General features: G+C 41.5%; 1 protein-coding gene across 5 annotated transcripts in view; it reads right to left on the reverse strand.

Moving 5' to 3' along the window:
- The window catches only part of LOC111569393 (intermembrane lipid transfer protein VPS13B), a 322,692-nt gene that overhangs the window by 146,082 nt on the left and 148,824 nt on the right, over positions 1 to 27,786 (reverse strand). For all 5 annotated transcript variants that reach the window (XM_023271473.3, XM_023271472.3, XM_023271475.3 and 2 more), the window contains exons 23-26: positions 13,576 to 13,810; positions 11,528 to 11,745; positions 6,909 to 7,112; positions 1,989 to 2,160 (exon numbers count right to left, since the gene is read on the reverse strand). In XM_023271473.3, the coding sequence (XP_023127241.2) occupies positions 1,989 to 2,160; positions 6,909 to 7,112; positions 11,528 to 11,745; positions 13,576 to 13,810 (829 nt within the window). The remainder of the gene's footprint in view (positions 1 to 1,988; positions 2,161 to 6,908; positions 7,113 to 11,527; positions 11,746 to 13,575; positions 13,811 to 27,786) is intronic.

The following is a 27,786-nucleotide window of genomic DNA, read 5'->3' on the forward strand; positions in this document are numbered from 1 at the left end:
TGTTGTTGTACTCTTGCCTTGTGCTGATTCTGAGAAATGTAGAGGTTCCTAATAGCTTGTTAATATTGAAACACAAGGCTTGTCATATTTATTGTGGATACTGTGTGGAAAAAAACTCTCCCAAGTTGTTAGATAGTCAGAAAGTCATAGTCTCCAACACAGTGTTGATATTGATGTATGAGTTTTCTAAACCCACCCTGTAAGATGACTGGAAAGCCTTAGTCCTTTGACTTGAATGGTTCATCTTAAAAAAGGGAAATGTACGACTGATTTGTACTTTAAGCAGAGCCCCTGGAGACTCACACTTGAATTTCTAACTCTAATATTCCAACACAATCACAGATCATGACATTATACCCGAGAACCAATACGTCTGGAATGGCTGTTTTTCCATTTCTCTGGAAAGGCAAGAATCTTATTTCCTTCACAGATGAAAAACATATTAGATCATAACAGATTGTCTGCTGTCATATATGTGGCTTACTTATCTCCAGGAACGCATCTGTGATATTACGCATCTAATAAGTTGCATACACACAGCTCTTGTTTTCAATAAAATGCTTAATGTGTTGCACACAAAAATCCAGTGGTAAGTTCATCTCGCAACTCAGATGGCACATATTAAGTCCAAATCCAAAGTAATGCCTATTTAGGATGTCTCTAAGTTAAACCATCCCTGTGAGGTCCTCCAAAGCATTCAATTTCCACTATTAAAGACCTTAAGCTGGGCGATCTGGTTGGCAGATGCTAAATATTACAGGCACCAATTAAAGGTAAATCTAGCCTTTCATCGCCTCAGTAAATCTAAACTGGACAAGAGGCGGTTCGCTTGGGATTCATCACCCATTTATTTATTTGTCTTTTCCGTCCATCCCTCCTCCTTTCCAGCTGCCTTTCCTGTCTGAGTGCTTAACATTTGATGGAGTAAAGAGGCAGGGGTGATCACTTTAAGTGTTGATATAGGGTTAGGGTAACTAACCCTAATATTGCAGATTCAAACCCCCTTTTCAGCCAGTGAACACTTGTTGCGTGGGCATCAAGGTGGTGACATCGTATAAATATTTAGGTGTCCACCTCGATAATAAGTTGGACTGGTCTAAAAACTTAGACTTCGTCTACAAAAAAGGGCCAGAGCCGACTTTTTTGCCTCAGAAGACTTTGATCATTAGACATCTGCAGTAAGATGCTGCAGATATTTTATCAGTCTGTGGTGGCAACTGTTCTGTTTTATGCTGCAGTCTGCTGGGGAGGCAGTATAAAAAACAAGGATGCAAGGTGTCTGAACAAACTGATTAAAAAAGCTGGCTCTGTGGTTGGAATCAGATTGAACTCATTGGAGGATGAGGTGGAGAGACGTGCACTGAGCAAGATGGAGGCCATTCTGACAAACATGGATCATCCACTTCACATCTGCCTCAGTGAACAACAAAACATCAGTGGACGGCTCCTTTCCCTGCACTGCAGTACTGAAAGATTCAGAAAATCTTTCTTGCCATCAGCAATCAGACTATTTAATTCAAAAGTAAACAGATGAGACCAGACAACTGAATTTCCCTGTGGGGATTAATAAAGTTGTTGTATTGTATTACTGTATTGATAGAAGACTGTAAAAATTCTGAATGTCATTCTGCACTCTTTCACACTGCAAATTGACAAATTTGCATTAAAAATTTGTCCCATTTCCTACCTGAAAAGTTCCTCTTTTGTTCTAGTATTTTACATAAATCTCAAATTTAATTGAATAACTCTGAATAACTGCTGTTTATGTTATCTACGCAGTTCTCTTTTGCTCATTCGACTTGTGCTGCAGCTACTATGAACAGGGACAGACATACGCCACTTGGATCAGACAGTCATTAAATATTAGTATACCTACATTTGTATTGTCAAATGTCAATCAGCAATACAGAATGAAAAATGTACAAAAAGTGAAATTATCTGTATTAGAAAGAGAAAGAGCAATAGCTATGATGTCAAGGAGAGGATACCTGTCTTTTTGGTGGTTTGATCAGGAGCAAACAGTTTGACTGTGACCTTGGGTAACATCCACTGCATCCAAAGGCTGACCTTCCCGCTGTTTCCACCAATGCTGCTAGTTTTCTGCTCCAGAGTCACTGTGTCAGCAAAAGGACCATCATCTCCAGGAGGCACAGAGTCACCCTAGGGAGCCAAAACAGGATCTGTTTAACTGGAGATGGTAAGATAGTAACAAGCCATGATATGAGCCAAAACTGCCACTATGACATAATTCAGACATTTATAACAGATTTAGAAAAGATTTGTTCAATGAATAGAACTGAAGAGCTGAGAAATGTCCTTTCAATGGCAATGTCAAGCAGTTGTAAGAACTACAATTAGAATGGATTTTGAGCTAAGAGGCACAACGAAACAGATCAAAACAAAAACTGCATTTTATGAAAGAACATATGCATGAATACAAATTTTTGCTTTAAACTCTGATGCCCCACATGTGTTCAGCCATGTGTTCAGTGAATGTGTATGTTTGAAAGTGTTGTCATTGTGCATGTAGCCATAGCAAAGCAACCACCAACTATTGAGCCTCTTGGTGCATAGATGACATCAGTGTCTGGTAAGCAGAACTCCACGCAGAACAGAGCGATGTGGGGGGATACGGAGCATTGTGCGAAGCTGTCACTGGTGTTAACCCCAAACTAAGCCACCAGCACCCACATGGCCTCCTTTCACCCAATTGCGCCAGGACACACACATCTTGCAGCTTGGGAGAGAATGGGAAGTGAAGACCGGAGGCGGGGGTGGAGGTGGGGGGTGAAGCGGAGAGGCAAGCAGGATGCGGTGGAGAAGGCTGTCTTCTGTGAGCTCTCAACTCATTACTAGGGGTTTGGCAGAGCACTGAAGATGACAGCACTGGGGACATTTTCATTTCTCTCGTTCTCTTCCTGGTAAATCTGTTTTGCAAACATGTATCTGTGTGGCTGACTCAGAAAGTGAAGAGCCTGCAAACAAACAATATGGCAATTTGCAGCTTTGGCATCACAGGGTTTCAGTTTTTCCACAGCTTCTCCCATCGCACTGTGGTAATAACAGATTTTGTCACGGTTATCGAGCCTGGCTGTGGTTGGCAAGGAGGTTATCAACCATCTCAATTAGAAACCCCACAGCTGCTAGGCTGATTACAGTGTCTTAAAGAGGATCCAGATGAGGAAACTATGTCCCCTTTCCACAGCTGGGGGGAGGGATGAGGGCCCCACGCTAATTTGCAAATTTAATTTAATCACTAGGTTGAGGGTGGCTGACAGCACAGCACAATAACAACGGATGACAATAATATAAATAAATTAAGGATTATGCCGATTCAAAAATAGATTCAACGTCACAGTGTATGGGGACCACTAGAAGCTGATGAGAAGCACGTGTTTCACGCACTAGCACTCAGAATAAGGAAAGCGAAGGAATGCACAAAAAACACAGGCATGAACTTGGCTGGTGGAGTTGAGAGTCCTATCAGTACTATATTATTATTATAGCTATTATCAAATAGGTATTCACAAGCATTGCATATAACTAAACACACATTTTTATACCCATTAAAATGATTAATTTAAAAACTGAGCATATTACAGAAATGCCACAATGACAACACCACCTAATCTTTTTTACCTTCACCTACCACTTATTCCAATCAAGTGTCTAGCAGTGACATTATATGTTTCCATGGAACCAAAAAGTCATGGTAGGTGGGTGTGTATATATCTGGTTGTGTGTGTGTGTGTGTGTGTGTGTGTGTGTGTGTGTGTGTGTGTGTGTGTGTGTGTGTGTGTGTGTGTGTGTGTGTGTGTGTGTGTGTGTAATAACTGTGACTGGCAGTGAGTAATATGAGCCCAGCTGTAATGGTGTTCAGTCAGTCTCAATGAGAGATATTCTAGTGTCAACTGCCATTTGGGGACTAATTATTGTTGAGATGGAGTCAAAACATAGCAGATTGTGTGTGTACGTGCATGCGTGTGTGTGTGGTTAGGGTTGTTTAGTTTACAGTTCGGGCCAGTCGGTAGGATTAGGCTCTGTAATGTCATGTGTGGAAACAGGAGCCAGCCGCTGGTGCTGTGGGAAGCTCCGACCGCTGTGTATTGCAGAGTGGTTATGCTGGAGCATCGGACACCCAAATGCTCTTGCTTCCCAGCCAGAAACGCTGCGGTCACTTTAAAAAAATTCATTCTCATACAAAGTGATTTTATGAGGGTTAGAGGAAAGAGAAATTATGAGCATTTGACTGCCATCCTGCCATGTCTGATTAGTACGAAACAAGAAAATAAAAATAGCAAAGGTGTGTTAATTTTGTATTAGTACGGCTGTGCATGTGAATTTGTGCCCAATTTTAAAAGTTAATAAAGTGTAATGTTGCTTGTTCAGAAACACAACACTTCAGTTAGTATGAAAAGACATACAGTCATTTGCCAAAGGTGAAGTCACTATATTTCGGCATCTTATCAAGGTGAGGTCTTGAAGAGATGGTGGTGTGGTTTTGGTAGAGGTGGGCTCTGCACCAGATCGGGGCCCCAAACAATCACACACATTCTAAGAGGGAGCTATTTTCCCACACCTCTGCAAGCCAAGTTGTAAAGTATACAGTTTAATTCCTGGGCCTCTGTCCTATAAACGGGCTGAGGATCCGGGTTTATTTTCTCTGCAGAGTTTGTCTTTGCTCATCAGAGAGACCCAAACATTGGAAGACAACAGCAGGTTGGGAAGTGTCGAAGAAAGATTGAGGAAAAGGCTGATCATGAAAGAAGAATGGATAGAGAGAAAGAATGGTTGAGGGACAGGTGGAAGGATGAAGGAGGGAGAAAACTTGGAAGGAGGCAAAGAAAGCCTGGAATGAAAGGGAATGAAAGAAAAACAGACTGGGAAGGCACACAATTACAAAAATGCAGAAAACAGAGGAACCAGAAGTTGACATGTGACAGAGCCTGACTGTCCATATCACGGTGAGTCATTACTGCATGAGAGTAGTTTTGTTAAGGGTTAATGGTTCTTATGAGTTTTTTGAGAAGTCTTTTTAGGTCTAGGCTGATTTGTGGGATTTAGAAGGAATGTTGTTCAAGGTATGGTCAGGTATGGGGCTTAGGGTTATGAGAGAATAATTTCAGGTTGGGATCCATATGAGAGAAATGAGTAACAAAAACTATGACTACGAGAGTCATAGTCATAGTTAGGGCACACGAGATGGGGAAAAAACAGAAAAAGACTAATGGGAACCCCTTCTACAATTAAACAATCAATCAATTAATAAATATGAGTAAACCACCCTCTAAAAGCAGAAATATAATGCTTTGATTGTATAGCAGAGGGGAGAAGACGGTAAGGGCAGAGGTTTTAAGGTTGTGACGTGGATGTAGCTGTAGAAAAAGAGGGTGGGGGTTGTTAGGGAGAGACTGTTGCTACTACTGCTGAGATTTATCAAAACAGCTCCTACATTCTTGCTCAATCACCAAGCCTCCCAGAGGACTAAACACTTCTACCAGTGTTTGTACTTAGGTAAACAGTGACAAGTGGGCTGTCAGGGGCCACTGTGGCCTTGTTCTAGACGCACTATACCATAGGTCCTCCACTGCCACATTGAACTACTGCCTCCACGAATGACGCAAGAACACACACATGTTGATCACACGGAAACAACTGCAGACACAGATGCACATCGACATATGAAACACTTTTTTTTTTTTCCACAAGCGTGTACACACTTTATTGCGTCTCAGGGCGGTATGATGGCTGCACTGTGATCCCCGCGTCCCCACAATGCTGACAGGGGGCTGCTGGTCAAAGAGTATTACATTCTAGGCTAGCTGCCATCGCTTAACAACACAAACACTCATCAACACCCGCCATCTTTTTTATACATCCTATATTTGTACTTCACACGAACACGCACATATTATCCAAAGCCCTGGTGGCTGAGACACCAAGGCCACAGACCTCCAGCTTGTCAGTGATGCTGCATCAGGCAGGAGAAAAACATCTGTCACATTAACTAAGCCTGGGATAAGCAATACCTGGGGAAAAAAGGAAAAATAACATTTGATGCTGCACTCTAAAAAAAAGTCTGTAATTCTTCTATTGGCTTTGCACAGGCCTGCATGGATTGTTAAACTTCATATCTCATTCTCTGGGTTTGATATTTTATTTGAGTGAAATATGTAAATACAAGTTATTTTTTTCTCCAAATTAAGAAGCAGGTTTATACTAAATCAAATCTCAGCTTAAAAGAATCAAACAGAGCTCACAGGAGTATTTGCTCTGGGTAAGAAAAAAAAATGTAAGAAACACAAGCACTGAGGAGATTTTTCCAGCTTTGAAAATCCTTCCCAAACAAAACAGAAATTTTTTTAGACAAATCGCATGTGTTAGCTCTGACTCAGCTACTCATAATAAAAAAACAATATTTGCACTTAAAATCATAAATCAGCACCAGAGTTATGTATACAACAATGGCTTAAATACATGTGTTACTGTATGACTCATAACACCTTAGATGAAAAAGGACGGAGCTGGGTGTTTGCAGGGTGGAGTCTTTAGGTCTCTTATTAATCAAGTAGCATGACATGAAAGGAGCGATACCAGGAAAATCACTGACCGATGACGACAAAAAAGTTCAATAGTGACCGATACTGAGCAGAGTATTGTAGGAAAAGGAGCAATAGCAGGAGTAAGACAAAAATAAACTATCAAAAAAACCTCTGAGTACACACAAATGAATGGCTGAATTAAATAGTAAACCATTTCACTGCAGGAGTAAATTCAGTAATGTTCCACGATGTATTGGTGGCAGGTTTTTTCTGATTATGACACAAGGTTTGCCCAGGTGAAAAATCCCAGTGTCTGACAAAACTAAACTGAATAAATGGATTGTGTAGCTGTGAGAGAAAACAAACCTCAGTGGGTGAGCCAAAATCTGCAGAGGGGCTGCAGGTGCTGGTGTCAGGCAGGGCGGTGCCAGCACTGCTGCGCACTGGGGAAGATGGAGCTGCACCAGCAGGGGGGTCTGGGATGTTGGAGGTCTGACGTAAAATGCCATGTCTCTGGAGACGAGCCCACGTAGAGCTCCAGCTGAGGAGGAGCTCATACAACAGTTGAACCTGGAGAGTGACAAAAGCAGAGGAAAGAGAAACAAGTGAGCATGAATTCCCAATGCAAGAGCTTGCATCTTGAAGGAATTACACACTTCACATTGACTGGGACCCAATGCCATATGATATAGTCTAATGTAAGGAGAAACTATAATGTGGGCTTCTCATGTCAATCATTTATTTCTCTCTTAAATGTGAGAGTGCGTTCGTCTGGAAAACTCGTGGCACACTAAAGAAATAGCTACATGCACAAAAATTGACGACACAGCTGAATACACTTTTAATATACAAAGTATACTTTGCCAATTGAGTGCCTTTAAAGATAAACCTAACACACCACAAGTAGTTTTAATATTTGAAACCAGATTCTAAAGCATTTTTGCCAAGGTCTGACTCAAACAGCTGCACTGGGGAGTTCTCATGTAGTTCTGACTTCTGAGGCCATTACCATGATTTAGCTTGGCAGCATTGTAGTTATGTGACACTAAACCTAGTTAAAGTTGAGAGAGAAGGAAAGAGAGAAGAAGGAAATATTAGCCAGAAATGGACCACTATCCATTCTCATTTCTTTCAGTCTCCAACTTAACACACTTTCGGCTCTGTGCTTGTCATTCAGAGAGGCCTCATTTCACAAAAGTGGTGTAAAACCTCTGTGTTGGTGTTTCTGTTCGATGGGTCATTATTTGAAAGGCACAGCATGCTCATACACGTGCTTCACTGTACAAAATTGTTATCCATAACAACAAAACTTCCAAAGAAACACCCACAGAGGAAAGTTAAGTTGTGTCATCAATTTCCCCTCAAAAACTCACCACGATTAGGAAAAACTGTAAGCTCTCAACTATTTATCATGTGTTCACATTAAAAGACTCCTTAGCTTTAAACAACAACAAAGCCAAAAACAAGAGTGGAAAACATGAGAGGAAAGCAGGGGAATGTGATGTGATGCCTTCAGTTATTCATGCATTTGCTCTGTGTTTTTTAGGTGGGAAAGAGAGTGGAAGAGAGGGAAAGAAAGGGAGAAAAGCAGCACGCTTTCACAGTGAGCTAATTTCTGGATTTCGAATGCTTCGCTGCTGTAGCCAGCTAACCCCCTCCACTGAGGGTCCCTCCAACTTAAAGGTGCACAGACATTTGAGCACACACAAAATAGATTTCTTTATACTCTAAACACATTTTTACTCTCTGTTGCTCACCCACATGTGCTCCTGTGAGCGAACACACACTGCAGGGAGGCCTTCCACAAATGAGCATAAATCAAATTAAAAGCAGCACAATGCATTACAGCTGGGCTATTTTAAACATGTCCAGGAAGAGCTGCTAACGCCAATCCAGCCGCCGTCCAGGGACAGGGCCAACAGCTGCCTGCCATACCCAGCCGAACTGCACTGCCGGCAGGGGATGTACAGCGCCATGCTCCCTTCTCTGAGAGTTTGGGGCCTGGAACTCCAACCAAGCACAACAAGGCCTACTGCACTCAGCAGCAGATGTGGAAGAAGACAGTGAAGAATGGTGAGCAGAGGAGGAAAGAGAAGGGTTGTGTACAGTGGGAAAGAGATGATAAACGAATGACAACGTTGTTACATGACCTCTGTCATAGTGTCTTTGATTGAGTCTCATCCCAAATTTTACGAGGACTTTTTTAGCAGATCTTTAATTCCTTCCATCTAGCCTCTCGTTATAGGTCTCTTTTTGGGGTTTGTGTGTATGGTTTATTTATCTCATTTTTCTGTTCTGTATATCACTTTGTGTGGCATTCTATTTGTATGAGAACTGCTCGACAAAAAAAGCTCAACTGACTGATTTATCTTTTCTGTCCTTTATCTACAACCTTCCCTCTGCCATTTGCTCCCTCCTACTGTATATCTCATGATATTCCTGCTTAGTGGAAAGCAGGGTCAGTTGGTTCAGCTCAGCTACTGCTGATAGGCCAGTGGGCAGGTTGGGCCACACACAATAACACAAAAACAAACACATACACTTGAACACTTTACATGAGCTCATAATGCAGATGCCACATTTCATGAGTTTGAGAAGTGAACAGAACATTTGGAGGGCTGGGTTCTCCAAAGACCTGTCATCTGCAGATCAGGAGGCCTGCTAGGCTGCAGTAGTACAAACTGGAGACTGAACAGAGGCTTCCACAGTCATTCATAAAAACACACAGATGGAGAAGGACAGGAGAGCCTGCAGATGGCGAGTGTTCGTGTGCTTTTATCTCAGTACAGTTTATATAAAAACTTCACAAAAGTGACATGTTGTTGAGTATGTGTGGTAGCTTTGTCTGTATATGTGAACAGATGTGTGTATGTGTGTGCATATGTGTCCATTGAAATGCTGTACAGTTATGTATCCATGGCTAAAGAAAATAGTGTGTGTGTGCGTGGGTGTGTGTGCACATGCTGGCTGTTTTCAAGGTGGTCCTGATAAAACAAAGTACAACTACTAACTCCGTCCTTCTGACAGCCACATGAATCACTCACACGGACGCACAAACTCAGACTGGAGATACACTGGTCCTACAAGCACACATGCTGTTATATAAATTTGATTTAAACACCATTCCACTTAAAAGGTAATTTACTGTTTACAGTTATATTACTTTGACTGTGATCTATGACGTTGGATGACTCATCTGCATCTGTAAGTCGAACATAAAAGACTTGCGTGTGTGTTCCACTCTGTTCCAGGATGTGACACTTCAATATGAGTGTTCTGACTTAAAATGACCTGATGCTCCTATGTCGAAAAGCAGTTCAGTTGCTCTCCCATTTTTGCTCCTTATTTTTTAGGGATATGGGTCATGTATGAGGATGCAAATGTGTCTGCATTGCAGCACCCCCTTTATTGCTGACACTCTTTACCCATGCTTAAGCACGGGTAAAGCATGGGTAAAGACACACACACACACACACACACACACATATATATATATGGAGAGAGAGAGAGAGAGAGAGAGAGAGAGAGAGAGAGAGAGAGAGAGAGAGAGAGAGAGAGAGAGAGAGAGAGAGACATATAGTTGGACCCATTCAGTTAAGGACATGTGTGCTCATGTATAGAGTGACTTTCATGTATAGAGTGAAAGATACATTTACAAAACGAGCATGTTTTTTGTGTCTACATTACCCAGTGGTACCTGTAAAAATGTAAGGCTGTTCACTGGAAGGCTTGACTGTTTCACCCCACTTTCTAAAAATACTTTTGTTTTTGCTATGAAGTAATTCATCACATGTAATGGAAAATCTGATTTAATGTCACAAAAATGTAGCTTTTGAGGCCAGGGGAAGTGAAGAGGCCAAACGCTTTATTTGTCTTTGTTTACTGTAAATGTATTAATGCTTTGAAATCAGTGTGAAAATAATCTATTGATTCTGAAATTCTAGTTGTCACTCCGCCCACCAAACTCCTACATTGGTGTTACGTACAAGGAAACAACTGTGTAGTGCTCTGACATCCTCACACACATTCCAACAAATGGCAACGGCAATTAGAAAGAAGACTACATAGTGTTAGGTCTCATTTGTTCTTAAGAGGGTGGGTTTTCTTTAACTTATTACCCCCTTCCAGTTAGAAATTTAACCAGCAGAGAGAAACAGTGGGGAGGTAAAGAGATGAGATGGGAGAAAAGAGGAACTACAACAAAAGAGAAGTTTTCATTAAATGCAAAAACTAATAATGACTCATCACATAAACGCAATAAGTCTTTGCGTCTTCGCCAGCTGCAGGCGCACCATTTGGAAGGAAGAACAGAGAAGAAATGTTCCCTCAATAAATAGCCAGTTCTCCTCATCTCTGGGAAAGCAGATTAAGGCTTTTCATTTGCTTCTGGTACCAATTCGCCTCAATATCACCATGGCTCATCACTGTGGTCGGAGACGTTTAACAGTGTGACCACGCAAAAGGTCGCCCCAATTAAGTGTTTACAGAGAAGCTTAATTCAATACAGCTAATTCAATTGTGAAAAAACAAAACATGTGTAATGGTACATGTAGATGTGATTATAGTGCCGTAACAGCACAATGAAAAACAACACAGGGACCAAACTGGGAGACAAACATGTTCCATTTCCAATCTGTCCATATTCATCACACTTTCACTAAAACATAACAACTCACTGTAAAACAATGATGATAAGTCCTGCAGTTCCCCACTCTTCTTGACTCAGACCTCAAAATGTTTGACCAAAACAAACAAGGCAACACTCTCCTGTTTACACTTCCATTTTCATGAATATTATACAAGGTAAGAAGATGAGACAGTTTGTTTACTGAAGTCAATCTATATCAGAAAATCATGCAGAGGCAGAATCTTCCTGCCAGGGTTCGTGCATTCGTATTTCAGAGAAGTTTACAAGGGGATGATTTGTATAAATACACATGTAATTCTAATGACTACTTTGTGAATTTCAGTACTGTCTGGCTGACCTGAGGGTTGGAGCACTTGACGTGAACAGGCTGCAGATCAACGTGGAGGCAGACTACAAATGAGTGCCTTCCTTCAGAACAGCTCTGCTGCTTATGGGATGTGACAGCCAGTGTGGAGGTGCAGCCCATAGGCTCCAACAGGCTCAGGCTCTGCTGCTGTCCCAGCAATGTGTATATGCTGAACTGACTCAGGCTTATTGTCCATGGGAAGGCATCACCTAGGGGTAGATACAGGAGAAAGAAAAAAAAAAGGATATGTAAAAATGTGGAAATGTAAGGGAGCAACAGGGTGTAAGTTGCAACTGATAGAACTTGCTAGAAGCAAGGACAATAAGAGAGACATCATATGATGTAAAAAAAAAAAAGGGTTTATGGAACGTAATGAAGAGTTTAAGAAATGAAGTTCAAAAGTGTTTTGGAGAAAGGACTAAAAACAAAAGCACAGTGGCTTAAAATATCAGATGGTTAGGTCAGCAATGTAAATGATCAAAAACAATATAAAAACTACATCATTTCTTTCACTTAGGTTTATAATCACAGTTGTTTTTTTGTGACATTTATTGAATTTTTCAAAGAAACAGACATTGCAACAGTAAACCTCTGTGCTGCTTCACAGTCCTGGCAAAAGCACATACAGCAATACTGGGGAAATACCTATTATTTTATATCATGTAAACTTTACTCGTTTCCTTTACATGTTTTATGCAATGTGCCAAAGTACTCAGCCTCTTCCTATGGTCCAAGTCTACTCTCAGGTCTCTGCCATAACAGTTTCACATTAGATGCATAGAAGAAGTGGTTGTTGTTGGATAAAACTGTAAAGCTATGTGGCATTCCTGTGCTATATTTAGGAAATCCAAGCTGTAGTTTTGTAGTTTTCTGGTAAACCTAGATGTTAGACTATTTCTAATTTGTAACCTTTGTTTAACATAGACCTCAAGTTCAGTCGAGGCCATTTTAGGCCTTTAGGAACTCACATAAATTAGCATTAGATAGATAGTGCCATGGCCTCACACATACAGAATCAAAGTTAATTACTGTACATGGGAAGAGAAATCTTCTAAGAAAACATGAAAAAAGCACTAAGACATATCTGGTCTCTATAATAACCTTGTATACCCAATAAGCTGGCAGAAGATCCCACCAAAACCAAAATTAAATGAAGGTCTATCCTAAATTTGTGAGTTTGAGACAAGATGCCATACTGGAGTGCTTGAACCCATTAACTTGCTGACTCCAGTACAACAGTCTTAGAGAGAAGAGGAACATATTCCCTAGCACAGGGCCACGAAGAGCACATTTCCCATGTGCCGTGGGCAGGATGCTTTGATCCAGAGCACTGAAAATGAGAGATGAAGAGCTTTTCAAAGGGTCGGAATGAATTACTAAACGCACGGGTTGTTAATTTTCACTGCAACACTGACAAGGCAGCTGATGTCACTGTTTTTGCTGTCGTTTTTCTTTCTCCTCCGTTTTTGAAATCTGTATGCCCAATGCTGATGTCATTGAAAAGCTGAGAGAAAAAAAGAGGGTGCCCCCACCACCCCCCACTTTTTTCTAAGAGAAAACACTGCTCAGCCATCTAAGTGTTGCTTGTGTCAACTCTACCAGGTGTGCACAACCACATGTTTAAGATCTATCTCTCAAAGTCGCTCTACTTAAGTTTGTTTGTCTTTTGTCATGGTAAATGAGTAGTAGTGGGTCAAAGGTTTGTTTGGTGTTGAAAAGGCTGTAATGATGATGAATTCACATTAGATAGCCTATTACTATTATGAAACCATTCATTTCAATTATTAATAAAAGATATTTCAAAACTTAATTAGTTAAGTAAAAAATGTTCCCACCCACTGGAGGATAGTTTCCAAGACTGCCATGTTAGCCTATGTACCTATCACCATCATTGTTTCTCATTTAAACTTTCAAATCAATCTCTTTGACATCAGGTCATTTAGTGGTCCCACTGTGTGTCTGAGTCTGTCTTTGCCTTCAGGAAGTTCAATGATACTAATTAAAGTTTAGCTTTCATTAGATGGAGTATGAAAACCTACCTTCCTCCAAGATGGGCTTTGAGACCACAAAGGGGAGCTCCTGCAGCGGTTCCATATACTTGTGCCCAGCACTGAGGACATTAATGTGGGGCAGGCATATTACCAGAGTCCCAGGCATGGAGGCCTGGTTGTGGTACCAGCTGCGGACAGTGCCGGGAATGTCACCGCAGATGATGGTGCTGGGAGAGGGGAGGCTGTCATTAGGCAGGAACACACAGCATGACTGCAGCTCCAACTGGAAAAGAAAGAAAAAAATAGGAGACACATGAAATCATGTTAACCAGTTCAGTGGCATTTGATCATTACCGGCGCACCTGTCTCAGCCGCCCTAAAAAACATTCTCAGTGAACTGTCCAAATGCTCAAGGGTCACTGCTTTAAGGCAACATTAATAGACTGGGATTGCAAAGGAAAGGACCTAAGAAAAAGTGTGTGCTAAACTCTGGGTGTTGCTGGAAAAGCCTGAACATGCTTAATAAAACTTTCCTTGATTTAAAAAAGGGAAACAGTCCATCCCACATTTAGTCATGCATGCTGTTTTGCTTGATGTTGATGATAAACTAAACTTCATCACAATATATCATAAGACTATTACTATATATGCTCTCATATATGTTTTAGTTTTGCGTTCAACAGAGGAATTATCCATCAAAAACTTTTTAAAGTAGAATCTGAGACTTTCAATGCTCTTTTAAAAACAAACGGAAATTCCCTATCTAGGAAACAGAACACTTTTTACAACTTAGGGGACCTTTCACAGTTACATCTTGAACTTAAATCATTTTTGAAGTCTTTTTTAAAGGATTGAAGACCAGTTCCAGCTACATTATGTCATGCATATTTCTTTTCACCAAAAAAAAATTTACAAGCCATTAGGTCAGTAACCAGTAGCCAGTACGTGGACAAGTGCTTTAAACCTTTCTGAGCCTTAACATTGCTTTGTCCTTTTTCATTACAGTGGGGCTCCGCTGATTTAAAAGACCAGTTAACAGAAAGGAAAGGAGTACAGAGTCCAGGGGGCAAACAGCAGGTGCTGCCAGATGCTGGTGTGTATGTGTGTGTCTCAGTCAGAGAAACTAGGGTCTGCTACAACACAGGCATGGTAGAGATACGGTATGAGTGCACTGATTTAATGAGGAAGCACTGTCATAGAGCAATACATGGTATGTTTGTTTTATAAGGTGCACATGCACAGACAAAATCAACATATGCACTTGCACAGCCTTTGACTAATTTCACATGCACAAATGTTGGAGTGGTTGTGACAGGCCTGTATGTGGAGGTGAGCTCTATTAGCTTTCACAGGAGTCCAAAAAGAGGGCACAATACAGAGGAAAAGACTATGAAAGAGAGACTGAGAGGAGAGCAAGAAAGAAAGAAAGAAAGGGAAAGATATGGTTACACATTGATCTCACGCCGCTTCCTCTTTTGATTACTCTTCAAAGAGGAGTTTGAAATCGGAACACGTTTGCATACTGACACTTAAAGCTTTAGTTTTTTTTTAAGAGCTGGCACGCAGGGAGAAAATTCATTGACACTGCCTGGTCTGCTGCAGATCTTAGCAGGGTTAAGCTGTAAAGCAGGCAGACACACGGAAACTGCCGGGTCAAACACTGTGACTCTGGTCTGTACTTTGAGGTCACTGCCTGAGGCTAATGCTCACCTGCTGGACATCTTGGTTTAGTCATACACGTTATTGCTTATTAGCTCCTCTTCTACGTGGGCTTTTTTTCGCAACCATCAAAATGTCTTCTGAACTGGCTGAAAAAGGGTGTGCCCGTGAGGACAAAGACATAGTATGGAAAAATCAGGAGCATTGACAGTCATCATCTACACCGCAACAAGTTACCAGACTGTAGAAAAAACTCCCTTTTAAGAAGCTACGTCCTTATATGTTAGGTAATTTTGGTTATTAAAGTACTTACATAATAAAAGCAATACCAAACCGCCATTGATTAAATGACTAAGCATTTCAGACCTAATTCAATGCAGAACTAAGCTCCAATGTGGTTTTATAGCATGCATGAAGCCATATATCTGAGTATATATATGCAGTAACCCTATAACTGTCAGAGATAAAGATGCATACAAAGTTCAACCATAATAAACAGAAAGTAATTTAATGCTTGAACATTTGATGTTTCAAATGGGTCATTTCAGACAGCTATCCTACCAGACAGGCCAACCGTACCGGCCAATTACAGCTACCTAAATTATTTTAGTTCCCATACTGTGTCTGATGGTTGACTAAATCTGTCATCATATATCACCCTTATGGAGTCAAACTTTTATACATAATCATTGGAAAATATTAAACACTAAAATAAATCCTCACTGATGAAAGCTCACTCTGATTAAATATTGAAGGAAACTGGACTATAGGATTCCTTATTTCACCAGATACCTAATTTTATGCCAAACATTTTACTAGCAATTATGAGATATTTTAATCAAAGTTAACTATGAAGTAAATTTTTTGCCTACAACTATTCAGTGAAAGAAGTTTTATGATGTATAACTGGTTTGACATTTTATTGCAAAAATCTCAGCCAAGAAAAAGAGGAGCAAGTCGCGGTAGAGGATCAATCCATAACAATAGTGAGGCAGACAGAAGTGAGTATCTACTGCATTGATTAACTCCATAATTGGTAGTGAGTGTGTACAATAAAACAAAACATAACACTGCTTCGTGGTGTTTGCTTATGCCTTTACAATGCTTTCTACTTGTTCCCTATGGCAACACAAAACCAAAGATGATGTCAAGTGCATGGCAGCTACAGCCTTGCCACATCACACAGTGAAATACTAACAAAAATCAGATAACATCTCACAGATGACAACAAAGGAAAGAGTCAGACAACTGAATGGCATTCAGTGGGCATAGCTACCGCTGTTTCTGGATGTTTACGCTACAGCAAAAAGGCTCAAAATGCTTCAAAGGTCCTAAGTATGTAATGGAAAAGAAAATGGTGTGTCAGTCCTAAATCTGGGTGATACTAAATTAATCTTTGGTTGGCTTTTTTCTCCTTTTTCCCCTATTGGTGACAGCTAATAGAAGCCACAAAAACACAGAAACAAACATGTTGTAATTCACAATGGCAACAGAGCACAAGTCCATCTAAGGGTGGTGATTAAAGCAACATTTGCTTTTCTCTTGGCTGAGGGAGTTAAGGTCAACAGGGTAGATAAGAACAACAACAGTGAACTGGGTATTCAACACACTGGGGACCAAATTCTGGCCCTGTTGAAGAATATCTGACTCCAAATCACACAGTTGCTAGAATAAGGATAACGGCACAGAGAGACAAGGAAAATAACGCCACAGCAAGTCGATGAATAACTGAACTGGTAGACAAATATGTTGCCAGGGTCTGGATTGCATTTTGCTAAAGTCTGTGGGGCCAGAGAGTCCATGAATAAACTTCTTTTTGTAAAACCATACCTACTCCAGAAGGCAACAGAGTTACTTGCTGAAGCTGCATCCAAGATAAATATAGCAAGCAAGTACTGTAAGATCAAAATATAATGAAAACTACAAAGTGTTCAGAGAAAGCATGCCTCTGACAAAGCTGCACAACAATGGGCTACATTTGTTATTTTAATGACAGAAAATGTTTAGGAATGTTCAGTCTTTATCTGGATCTGTAGTAAAACAAACATTGTGACAGACAATCAAGGGATAAAAGTGTCAGATATTTTAAAAGTACAACAGTTCAAGAGACAACACTGCAATTGAGAAATTATTGTTAGAAAATTCTGTTTTAGTTTAGTTTAGTTCCTAGATTCATGAGTCATGGTATTTTTGTGAGTGAATGAGATATCCTTTAGAACAAATGGAATCAAAAAGAGAAGAGAAGAGATAATGAGACAGAATTAAATAGAATATATGCAGCACAAGTTCTTATCATGCTAGTGCAACAAAAAGCTGGTTGTAAATTAACACCTCATGAAGCTGAGAAAACAGGAAAGTTCGATTTAATTCCAACACAGTAAAGTTTCCTGACGCAATGTCTTTGCAATGGTGACTGATGTTTCAGTCTCAGGGTACAACTGGTCATTTAAAGCATTTCAAACCTTCATGCTGAAAAGCTTTTAGCTGAAATGTATTCAAAATGCTAGTCAAACATATTGACAAATAAAATGTATATATCCATCCTGGGTTCTGCAATTGTCAAATGCCCTTAGAAACATGAACTCAGAGATGACCGGCTATCCTCCACCCTGCTCTCTGGTGCTACCTCTAACAGCAGGTCACCCCGGCTTAACCTCCCAGACCTCTCCAAGGCACCCAATCTGTGGTCTAAAGTTTGAGCTGTGACTCACATACATGCAGAGAGACAGACACACAGTATCCAAACAAAGACGACACAGGCAACAAAGGGCAAGCACTGGCACTGGCACTGCTGAACAGTGCTGACAGATCCAGGAGAGAGAAAGAGTCTGAGGTCAGAATGTCCCATATGCATCACTGCATTGGTCAGTGCCAAAACCACTGACAGCATCTCTTCTCCCTGAGCAGCTCTATATTCATTTAGTCCTCCATCACCCTAACCTCCCTTGCCTCTGTCCTTTTGTTTCTGTCACTGCTAAGCATGCACTGAACCAGGAGGACTCAGGGTGGAGAGTCTGTATAGGGATGAGGAGAGGAGAGGAGAGGAGAGGAGAGGAGAGGAGAGGAGAGGATTGGAGAGGAGGGGAGAGGAGAGGAAAGGAGAGGAGAGGAGAGGAGAGGAGAGGAGAGGAGAGGAGAGGAGAGGAGAGGAGAGGAGAGGAGAGGAGAGGAGAGGAGAGGATTGGAGAGGAGGGGAGAGGAGAGGAAAGGAGAGGAGAGGAGAGGAGAGGAGAGGAGAGGAGAGGAGAGGATTGGAGAGGAGAGGATTGGAGAGGAGAAGAGAGGAGAGGATTGGAGAGGAGAGGATTGGAGAGGAGAGGAGACGAGGGGAGGGGAGGGGAGGGGAGGGGAGAGGAGAGGAGAGGATTGGAGAGGAGAGGAGAGGATTGGAGGGGAGAGGATTGGAGAGGAGAAGAGAGGAGAGGATTGGAGAGGAGAGGAGAGGATTGGAGAGGAGAGGATTGGAGAGGAGAAGAGAGGAGAGGATTGGAGAGGAGAGGAGAGGAGAGGAGAGGAGAGGAGAGGAGAGGAGAGGAGAGGAGAGGAGAGGAGAGGAGAGGAGAGGAGAGGGAATGGCACTGTTGCATACACAGCACAAAAAGAACAAAAACATTTTTAAAAAGGGGAAGAACAATTGCTCTGTGCATTCACAGGTCAAAGTGGAAAGTGAGATTACGTGTGTGTTTCATGTTGCAGCTTCAAGAAGAAAAGTTCAGTTGAGGTTGTGCAGGGTCATGCTTGGTATTCCACACAATTGTGTTTAACAACTCTGTAACAGGCCAATAAACACAGCACTGGAATGACAATACCCCCCCTTCCACAAGGAGATGGGCATGCCAGGTTCATTTGTGTATGTGAGAGAGAAACCTTTCACAATGTCCTGTGACAGGACAGGAAACTGACAGTGATGCCAGGCTGACCTAAAACTCATTTTGTTCCGTCACATGCTTGGGAGGCAAAGGGCCACATTAGCAGTGTGTTACGGCACTCGCAAGCCACTCACAAGGAAACAGAATTATATTTTTAACCATAATAGGATAGTGGAAATTTATTTTCTGTTCGTACAGACCCATGGAATGGCAGCTTTTCCAAATGCAGTAAGAGGAACATTTTGAAATAGATTTAAAAATAGAAATGGGCACAAATAATATCTGAAAGCCAGAGGTATAATTGGAGAGTGGAATATCTGTTACACAACTCTACCCTCTGAAGGGTTCAGGGTAATGTGGAATAAAACTGCACAAAAAAAATGACAGAGAGCTTTTGGAAATGGCTCAGGCACAACAAACAATAAATATAGCATGGTCTTGCAGTATTTTTGTGAGTGTGTATATGTAACCTATGTCCTGAGAGTTAAACATGCCTTTCTGATTTTGAGAGAGGTAACTAGGGCTGAACCACTTTAGGAAAAGGATTAAAATACAGATTTGGATTCAAGTTGAAGCCTACTGTTAACCAGAAGTTCAGAATGGCAGGTGTGTTCACAGAGTATCTCTGTAATTATAGAAAGCTCAGTAGGGAAAAGAGAAGTCGAAGAGGCATAATTGTTCATTCCTTTTGTCCAGTGACATCATGTCCTGTCAAAGTGAAACAAAATCTTTTAACATAACAAATGGAGTTAACTGTCAGCAGCCTGGAACTCTACTTCTGTTACCTATTGCCTCTAATGACAGATTCATTGAAGAAAAAACATTGATGGACAATGTCAGTGTGTGTCTGCGTGAATTCAGAGGCAGAATGTATCATTCGCAGCACACTATATTAATATATTGCAAAAATAGTGGAAACGCTTTTCAATTTTGACCAGGAAATCTCAGTTTTAAAAAAAAGACTGAAGCCAATCAACTCATGAGGCTGCATGTGCCGGGCTTTAACTGTGAAAACAGGCTCATATGACATACTTACACATTTACAAAAGCATATACACACACATACATCATGTGCACTTGTATGTTCACATGAAACGCACACAAAATCACATATCGGATTCCCCTTTACAACTGTAGTCATCAGTCACTTGAAAAAAAATAAAGCCCGTTTGGATTCAGAATGAAAAAGTAGTTTAGAAATCCAAACAAACAAAATGAAAACTCCTCTGGCCTAAAGCCAAAACACCTGAGCTCACATTCCTCCTCCTTCTTTTTCTTTAAACAAGTGCTGCTCTTAGTGTCTCTACTCTTTTTAAAAATCCTTGCAGTAACTTGGCACTGAAGGATGGCACCTGCAACAGCAATGAACTCAGTTACACAACAGTGTCAAAGTTACAAGGTTACATCCTGCTGTATGACCGCTGGGTGTTGAGTTAGTTCAGTACAACCAAGTGGCTGCTGCTTCCTTTCTCCTCCTCCTCCTCCTCGCATGTTTGTCCTGAGGGTGAAATCACCACAAAAGGAGTCCACAAGGCTAACTCTTCAATTTGATTTAAGAGTAGAAAGGACACTGCTGTTTGAGAACAGAGACAGAGCAAAGATTGCTTATAAAGATGCATTTTACTCATTGCTGTGTTTCATCAGTACTTCCCTGGTATGTACAGAAACTGTCTCTTTTATCTGGCTGAGTCATGCAGTGATGAGTGTAAACGACATGACAGCACACAGCCATCAGGGGACGGGGAGTGACTGGAAATAATATAGGGATATAGGGAGGTATATCATGTAGCATAATAGATGAGTGCTCTTAACTTGTATAAGTCTCAGTACGCACACTGACAAACACAGGATTCAGTAAAAAGCCCCAGAGTAAAAAAATGAGACTGCCAGAAGTTTTTGAGTGACAGCATGGTTATTTAGTAGGTGACCAATGCTTATCCTGAGACTTAGGTACTGAGCCCTTCCTCTTAGGCCTCTAAATGAACAAGGATCTGCTTACACTTTGATCTACAATACACGGGCTCTAATTCAATCTGGATTCTGGATCAGGAAGCCATATGCTGTCAAGAGTAAATAAATACTACTAGAAAAGAGACAGGCAAACAAAAAGCATGGAACATAAAAAAGCTTGAAACATATCCATTTGGAGGGTACTTTGATTAAATGGTAAGATGCCTAAAGACAAGTTTTCTTTGTCTGTTTCTTCCCTCTCATCCCTGCCTGGCATCAGATCACAGAGTTCTAAATATGGGATTCTTCCATTTTTTGTGGCAAGTTCTGTTCAGTTTTATTCCTGATCACTTCTCTGCAACATCAGATAGCGGTCCACATAGTCACATGTGTCAACCCTGTTTCAAATCTTTCAGTCTTAATACCCCCAAAAAGCATCTTACTTCCTGCTCTTCTGAGCAGCAGTGGGAGTGTATGATCTGTCTTGTGTAGTATTTCTCCCTTGAGTCTTTGTGAGGATGGTTTATCTGGTTCCAGCAGAGCAGGTTCTAATAGAGAGGAAGCTGAGGGCCAAACACACTTAGGCTTTAAAAGGCTGAGGCCATGTGGAAATGGCCTATATAACCACAGGAGGCTCTTAGGATCTGCCGGGCCTCGCCAGTAAATGACAGAACAGTGAGTTAGATGGAGGACAGCCTGCCGACTCTGAAGAGTAGCAGAGAGTATATTATTCCAGATAGTCATTCTTAGAAGTACAGTGAAATGTTTGAGAGATGAACTGACAGATTGCAGGAAAGGTAGAAAGGCCTGTCATGACTGAAAGAAAGCTCTGGAATTTTAGCTATGATAACAAAACAACAGAAGATTTCATCCTTAGTGCTTGCCAAGCTGGAGAACATTTTAAGGAAATAAATGGACTGGTATGCTTCACATCACAAGTGAATAAATAGAAATGTGTGGTATGTGGACCATTTTTATGCTGTGTAAGGTGTTAAAGCACTGAATTTATAATTGAGGTACCTTGTTTTTTTGACTAGCCCGTCCTAGCTGAGTCAAACTTTTGACTGTATTACATGACAAACATACAATGCCCAGTGTAATCTCTTCCTGAAAAGCATTCTTCAGCTGCACAGCTGTCTTTCTACACAATACTAACAGCCCGAAATGTATTTACTGTGCCTAACATCTAACTTACCCCAGGCAGTGAACAGCATGTGACATTTGTCCTGTGGCGCTGTGCACAGATCCGCTCTTAGGCTTATTGTTTTCATATCACTGCAGGGAAGAGAAACTTGGATTCCCCAACTCTGTCCAGACCAGAGCATAGTACAAACTCTGTAGGTCAAGATCAACCCTCTGTGGACAGACCCCACAACATGTGAAGCGCGTACACATATACATATACACACACACTTTCACCCATGTGTATACTGACACATTTTTCTCTCATTTTCTCTACACACAATAAGCAAGCCACGACACACAGGAAATCACCCAGAGATAGAGGAGAGGAAATTAGAAACACCCTCCCAGCATCCCCAGTGAAAACATTTGCAACTCTGGAGCAGAAAAATCTCAGTGGAAGGATCGGCAGCAAACGGAAAACACATCCTTTTGTTTTAAAAACCTGATACCTCTCCAAATGTAATCTTCCTGTGCCTGCACCAGACGGGACGCTGTGTTTCCTAAGTGGCCGGACGGATGAACAGGAGGTCGACAGAGTAAACCCCCCCCATCTCACCCACCCACTGTTAACCTTCTGCTCCCCTCTCTTCATCATATCTTCCTGCATCTTCTGCTCTGTCCAGAAACACATTTGGAATAGTGGGTGTAGTAGTCTAAATAGTGTCTCCTAGTAAATTAATGTGATTAATGTGTGTACCTGAAGATGACACTGTGCAGATGTGTCTTGCGGTGCATGGATGTACACACAAAAAGTGTTGGCAACAACCTCAGAAGGCAGCATTCTTTCCCGATGCCCATGAGAAAAACATTAAAGCATGATATCTCCTGACAACAGATAGGCTAGGTCTCACCCACATGCCACCACAAGCAATAAGCTCGTGGCCTGGCACAGGAGCACAGCCAGGCAGCCAGCCATCCCTGTGGCCCTGCATTCCTCTCTTCTAACACTGCTTACAGAAGCTGACAAGCTCTGGAGGTCTCTCTGGCCGAGGTGGAAATCTGCAAAAATAAACGCTTTAGGTGACATGAAGGCTTTGTTTGTTTCTGCTGGCCCAGCTGTTTGTGTTAGAGCGGTGGGTTAATTGCGACTTTGATCGCTGGGTTTATTGATCCAACAGTGGCCTTAGGAGTGCGGCTGGCCTGGCCTGCCTTGTCTGCTCCCACCCCCAGTCTCAAACAATCACCCCTCCACCACCCCAGCATTGTGAGCCAATACAGATGGGGTCTAAGGGGTGACCATGCCAAACTATGAGGATGCACTTGGAGAAGGTGGACATGACTGGAAGTAGCTGATAGCTGATGTACGACTGAGCAGCGCGAAGCATTAATAGGATGGGATGGCTTATTTTAGGTGAGAGAGAGAGCCTGTTACTTGGCAATGGGGTAAATCAACTGGAACTGACTTGGTTAAAGGTTACTTTATAGCTTATGCAAGACTAATGATATGGTTGAGTGATTAGACTAAAGCATTCACATATAAAGCCGGCTGGACTAAAGCTTGGCCAGATGGAAGGAGGAGGATTGGCTTGGTTTATCTACAGTAGTGGTGTGGCCAGACAATTTTGCCTTGGGCTAAGTGAAGTGAGTGGAGGTGGCTGTGATTATGTTATGCAGTATGTAATACAGGCCAAGTTGGATCAGATGGTGATGGAATACAGATGAAAAGAGGTTTTATTGGCTGACTCTGGCAAATTTTCACCACTACTGATTTATGCGGTGTGACCAAATGAAGTAGGCCAAACTGGGCTGCTCTAAACCCCAACTGATCTGATTTGACCTGTGTTTAGCATGGCTTCATCCTCGGTCCCAGGACAAAGGGTGGATGTGTGCTCCAACAATTTCACCAGATTCACCTCCAAACAAGCTTTCCAAGACACACTGAGAAGACGAGGGTGTAAACTGCACATCAATTTTCTGTGACAATTTTAAAACATCCCAATCTTGTCAGCAATAGTTGCTTCTGTGACCATTTGGTACCTAAGACATGCTGCAGAGTATCAGAGACTTTTATCCCAATGAAAATCTGCTCCAGGTCTCTAGGTCTCTGAGATTCAAGAAGTTACAGACACAAGAGAATCTCGGTAAGCACTTTTCCAGTGCAGTCCGGTGAGAGGGTCAAATATGTGTGTGTGCCTATAATGGCTGTGAGGTCATCAGCGTATTGACACAGCAGCAGATGATGGAATGGGATTCTGGCCACACATGCACATTAAAACACCCGTCAACGTGTGCATGTGTGCACAAATACAGTGTTCTCACCGGGTAAACAGCTAATGACACATCTACTGTTACATAGTGGGGTCTTGATTTAGATCAGGCGATACCAGAGAGAATAAGTGTCTAATCAGGAGAGAATGTACACTCTTTCTCTCATTCTTTCTGCAATATTCCCTTGGAACCTCCCCTTATTCTCCTCCCTGTTCTCCTTCCTTCCTTATTTGACTGTTCATTTTCCATGTGTGGAGACTTCACATGAGGAGAGACACATTTTGTCCTCAGCACTGACCCCTCCTTCTGAGTCAAGTCAAGTTTAGTCAACCAAAGACTGCAAGCTATGATAAAAGTCTATTATCCATCCATCATCTATTAATTTTCTCTAAAACATCAATGCCACAACTTTCCATTGCCTACAGTGTCACGGTCACTCATCTTATTCACGATTTCAGGCTGATCAAAAAATTGTGGCAGAATTGTAGAAGGTATTGTATAATGCAAATTTATAATGACACAAAAGACTCAATATTTTGACATTTTTAGAGGCAAAACACATAGATCGGAGTTGGAGTGTGTGTTTAATTGCCAGTGCATGTCAAATAATATAGTATTTTGGCAAAGGACTTCTGCACTGGGAAGTGTGGGTAGCTTTTGGGGGCAAAGGTGATTTATGATAACTTCTTGAATTACTGTAATTCCATCTATATTTTTGTAGTAGATATTCTCCTGTGACCAAGCACACTTTCACTAATATTCAACTTGTCGCTTTTATCACTAATGATAACCAAATAAATGTAAACGTCTGCACTTATACCACCATAGAAGTTGCACTGAGCCCTTCTATTCTCTACCAAACGTGTTTGCAATGACTGAGATGAGATAGCATTTCTCAGTGTTTGTAAAATGATGGTCAAGTTTAAAAGCTGACAATTTATTACCACAATCCTCAAAGAAGCATGATGTTTAAGTGGTTCAAAGTTAAAGTTGTAATTACAAATCATTTGGAAATTGTGGGATCTGACAGACAGGGAGGATGAGGTGTTGAATGGAGGGATGATAGGATGTAGGGAGGGGGGCAGAGGATGAAGTAATGTGCCTGCACACGGCGCTCTAGCCGGGGGTCAGATCCTGTTCATGGAAACCATCTGGCCAGCACAATCTGAGCCACACCAAACATACAGTGCACATGATTCTCCCCTCTATATCTCTTTCACTTTCCTCTTGCCTTCAAACTCACCTTCTGCCCATTTTTTTTCTCACTCTTCCTTGCTTCCTAACCTCCTTCGCCTTTCCATCACTTTACCTTTTCTACCCCACTGCTTTTTCTCCGCTTTTTCTCTCTCAAAAAATATCCTACTCATTAATGCATGGCAGCTGCAGGGAGCAGTGTTACTTCATTTTTCCATGGCAACGGTCTCTCTGTTTCAGCAGATCCCATTTCAGTTTTGGTAGCAACGTGCTCCTTTGCCAGCGCTGAACACATTCATGTGTTAAATAGAAGGAATTATTTCAAAATTCCTGAAATAGAATCACCATCCTGATCACTTGCAATTATTATCAGGGCCAATAGAGAACATGGGTGTCCTTGGGGAGAGTAGGGTGGAGAAGGGGAGATGACAGAATGAAAAGGGGTAAGGGTGAGCAGTGGAGGGGGGGAGGTAGGCAGGAAATATGCGGGGGTAAAAACATGTGGGACAGAAAAGGACTTGAGAGGTAAGAAAACACAAGGCAAAGTGAGAAGTTCAGGAGACGTGCTACATGTAAAGAGTGACACAGAAATAAGCTGGAGAAAGCACCAGAAAGAAGTAAAGCTGAGGGTCAGAGCTCCAAGGTTAAGAGCAAGAGGCCATTTGACGATGTTCCATCCAGGCCACTGTAGCCAAGGTGACCATTGCAGCACTGCCCTTCAGCTCTAATGTGAAGTGACCACTAAAATAACACCACCTACACATATTATAGCCTTGGATGACCAAGAAACTTAGCTGGCTCTTCAAGGAAACACACATAGTCACTTATTACATCGACAACAAGGATGATCTGTGGTATACGTAATGTCAAGAGACTCCACCATCTTGGACCTGAGGGGCTTAGTTTGGATGATATGTTTCTCTGACTTCACCATGCCTCTTGCAATAGTGTGACAAAGACACTGGCTCCTTAGCTCTTATTGAATTAATGACTAGGGCCTTTTTATCCAAGCAGTGATTTGCATAGGTATAACCTCCATTTCTCTTTGAGCAAGCCAACAAGTCTGTTTTCAATATCATCTGCCCATCTGTCTCTAACATCACCACTTCCTTGACAAAATTGAAGGAAGTTCTCTGATGGCTTTGAATTAATTATGAATAATGTTTTTGCCATTTTCACTGCATCCAACCTACCAAGGTAACAAGAGAAGAGTGTCCTACAAGATGAGATAGATAGGAATTAACTGTATTTGAAGTTAAAGAGGCACCATGGCTCTGGATCACTTCTGGGGTTTCTGTTGAAGAACTCAGCCAGAGACAGAGTGTGACACACACAGATTCAGATAATAATCTGTGCCCTAACCACGCATGACGGGACATCACTAGGAATCAATGCTAACTAACTCTGGCATTGAGAAAGACAAGTATAGTGTGATTTTAGAGCTACAAATAGAAGCAGTGCATGTTTGGCTTTTTCCAGCTGGTATTCTGGTTTTATACTTTGAGTGGGATATGTCTACGACATTACATAAGCTATACTCAAGTATAGACTCACACTGTAATAAAATGCACAGTCCAGGGAGACAGAATTGCTTGCACAGACTTTTTTAAGGTTGTGCTCTTTCTTGAGGTGAGATAAGGGAATATGCAGCAATAAGTCTTAAATCTTGAACCACTTAAATGGGTGACCAAAGTGTATAATAGTCAAATTAAAATATACAGCATGTTGAATTTCTTGTGGTCTCTGCTATTTGTGAAATGCTGGCATGAAAAGATGACAAGTGACAATAGCTCCTCATGTAAACTTCATGGTCTGTACCTCTTCCAGTCTGTATTTTCTCGTCTCATTTCTATAAAAATGAGCACAGTCCAGCATCCAGGCAAGATTTTTATGTCTCCTGCTGTGAAACTGTAGGAAAGATCTGATGTCACAGCAACAACATATCATGACCACATTTCAAACCAGTGCTATGAGATTTTTTAAAAACAATTTACACAATCACTATCACATCCCCCTATTCAGGCGTAAGTAGTCTCAGCAGCCGTAGAATAATAAATACTTTCGTAACGTTGTATCCCCCAGCCTCATTAACCCAACTTCTTTCTACTCCTCTTGCTCCTCTCTTTAAAAGATGGAAAGAAAGTCCCGCATGCTAAATTGGGCACATGTGCAGCAGAAGTGTGAGCCATTAGGT

The sequence above is a fragment of the Amphiprion ocellaris genome, chromosome 9 (genome assembly GCF_022539595.1).
Source record: "Amphiprion ocellaris isolate individual 3 ecotype Okinawa chromosome 9, ASM2253959v1, whole genome shotgun sequence".
In the NCBI taxonomy this organism is placed as follows: Eukaryota; Metazoa; Chordata; class Actinopteri; family Pomacentridae; genus Amphiprion; species Amphiprion ocellaris.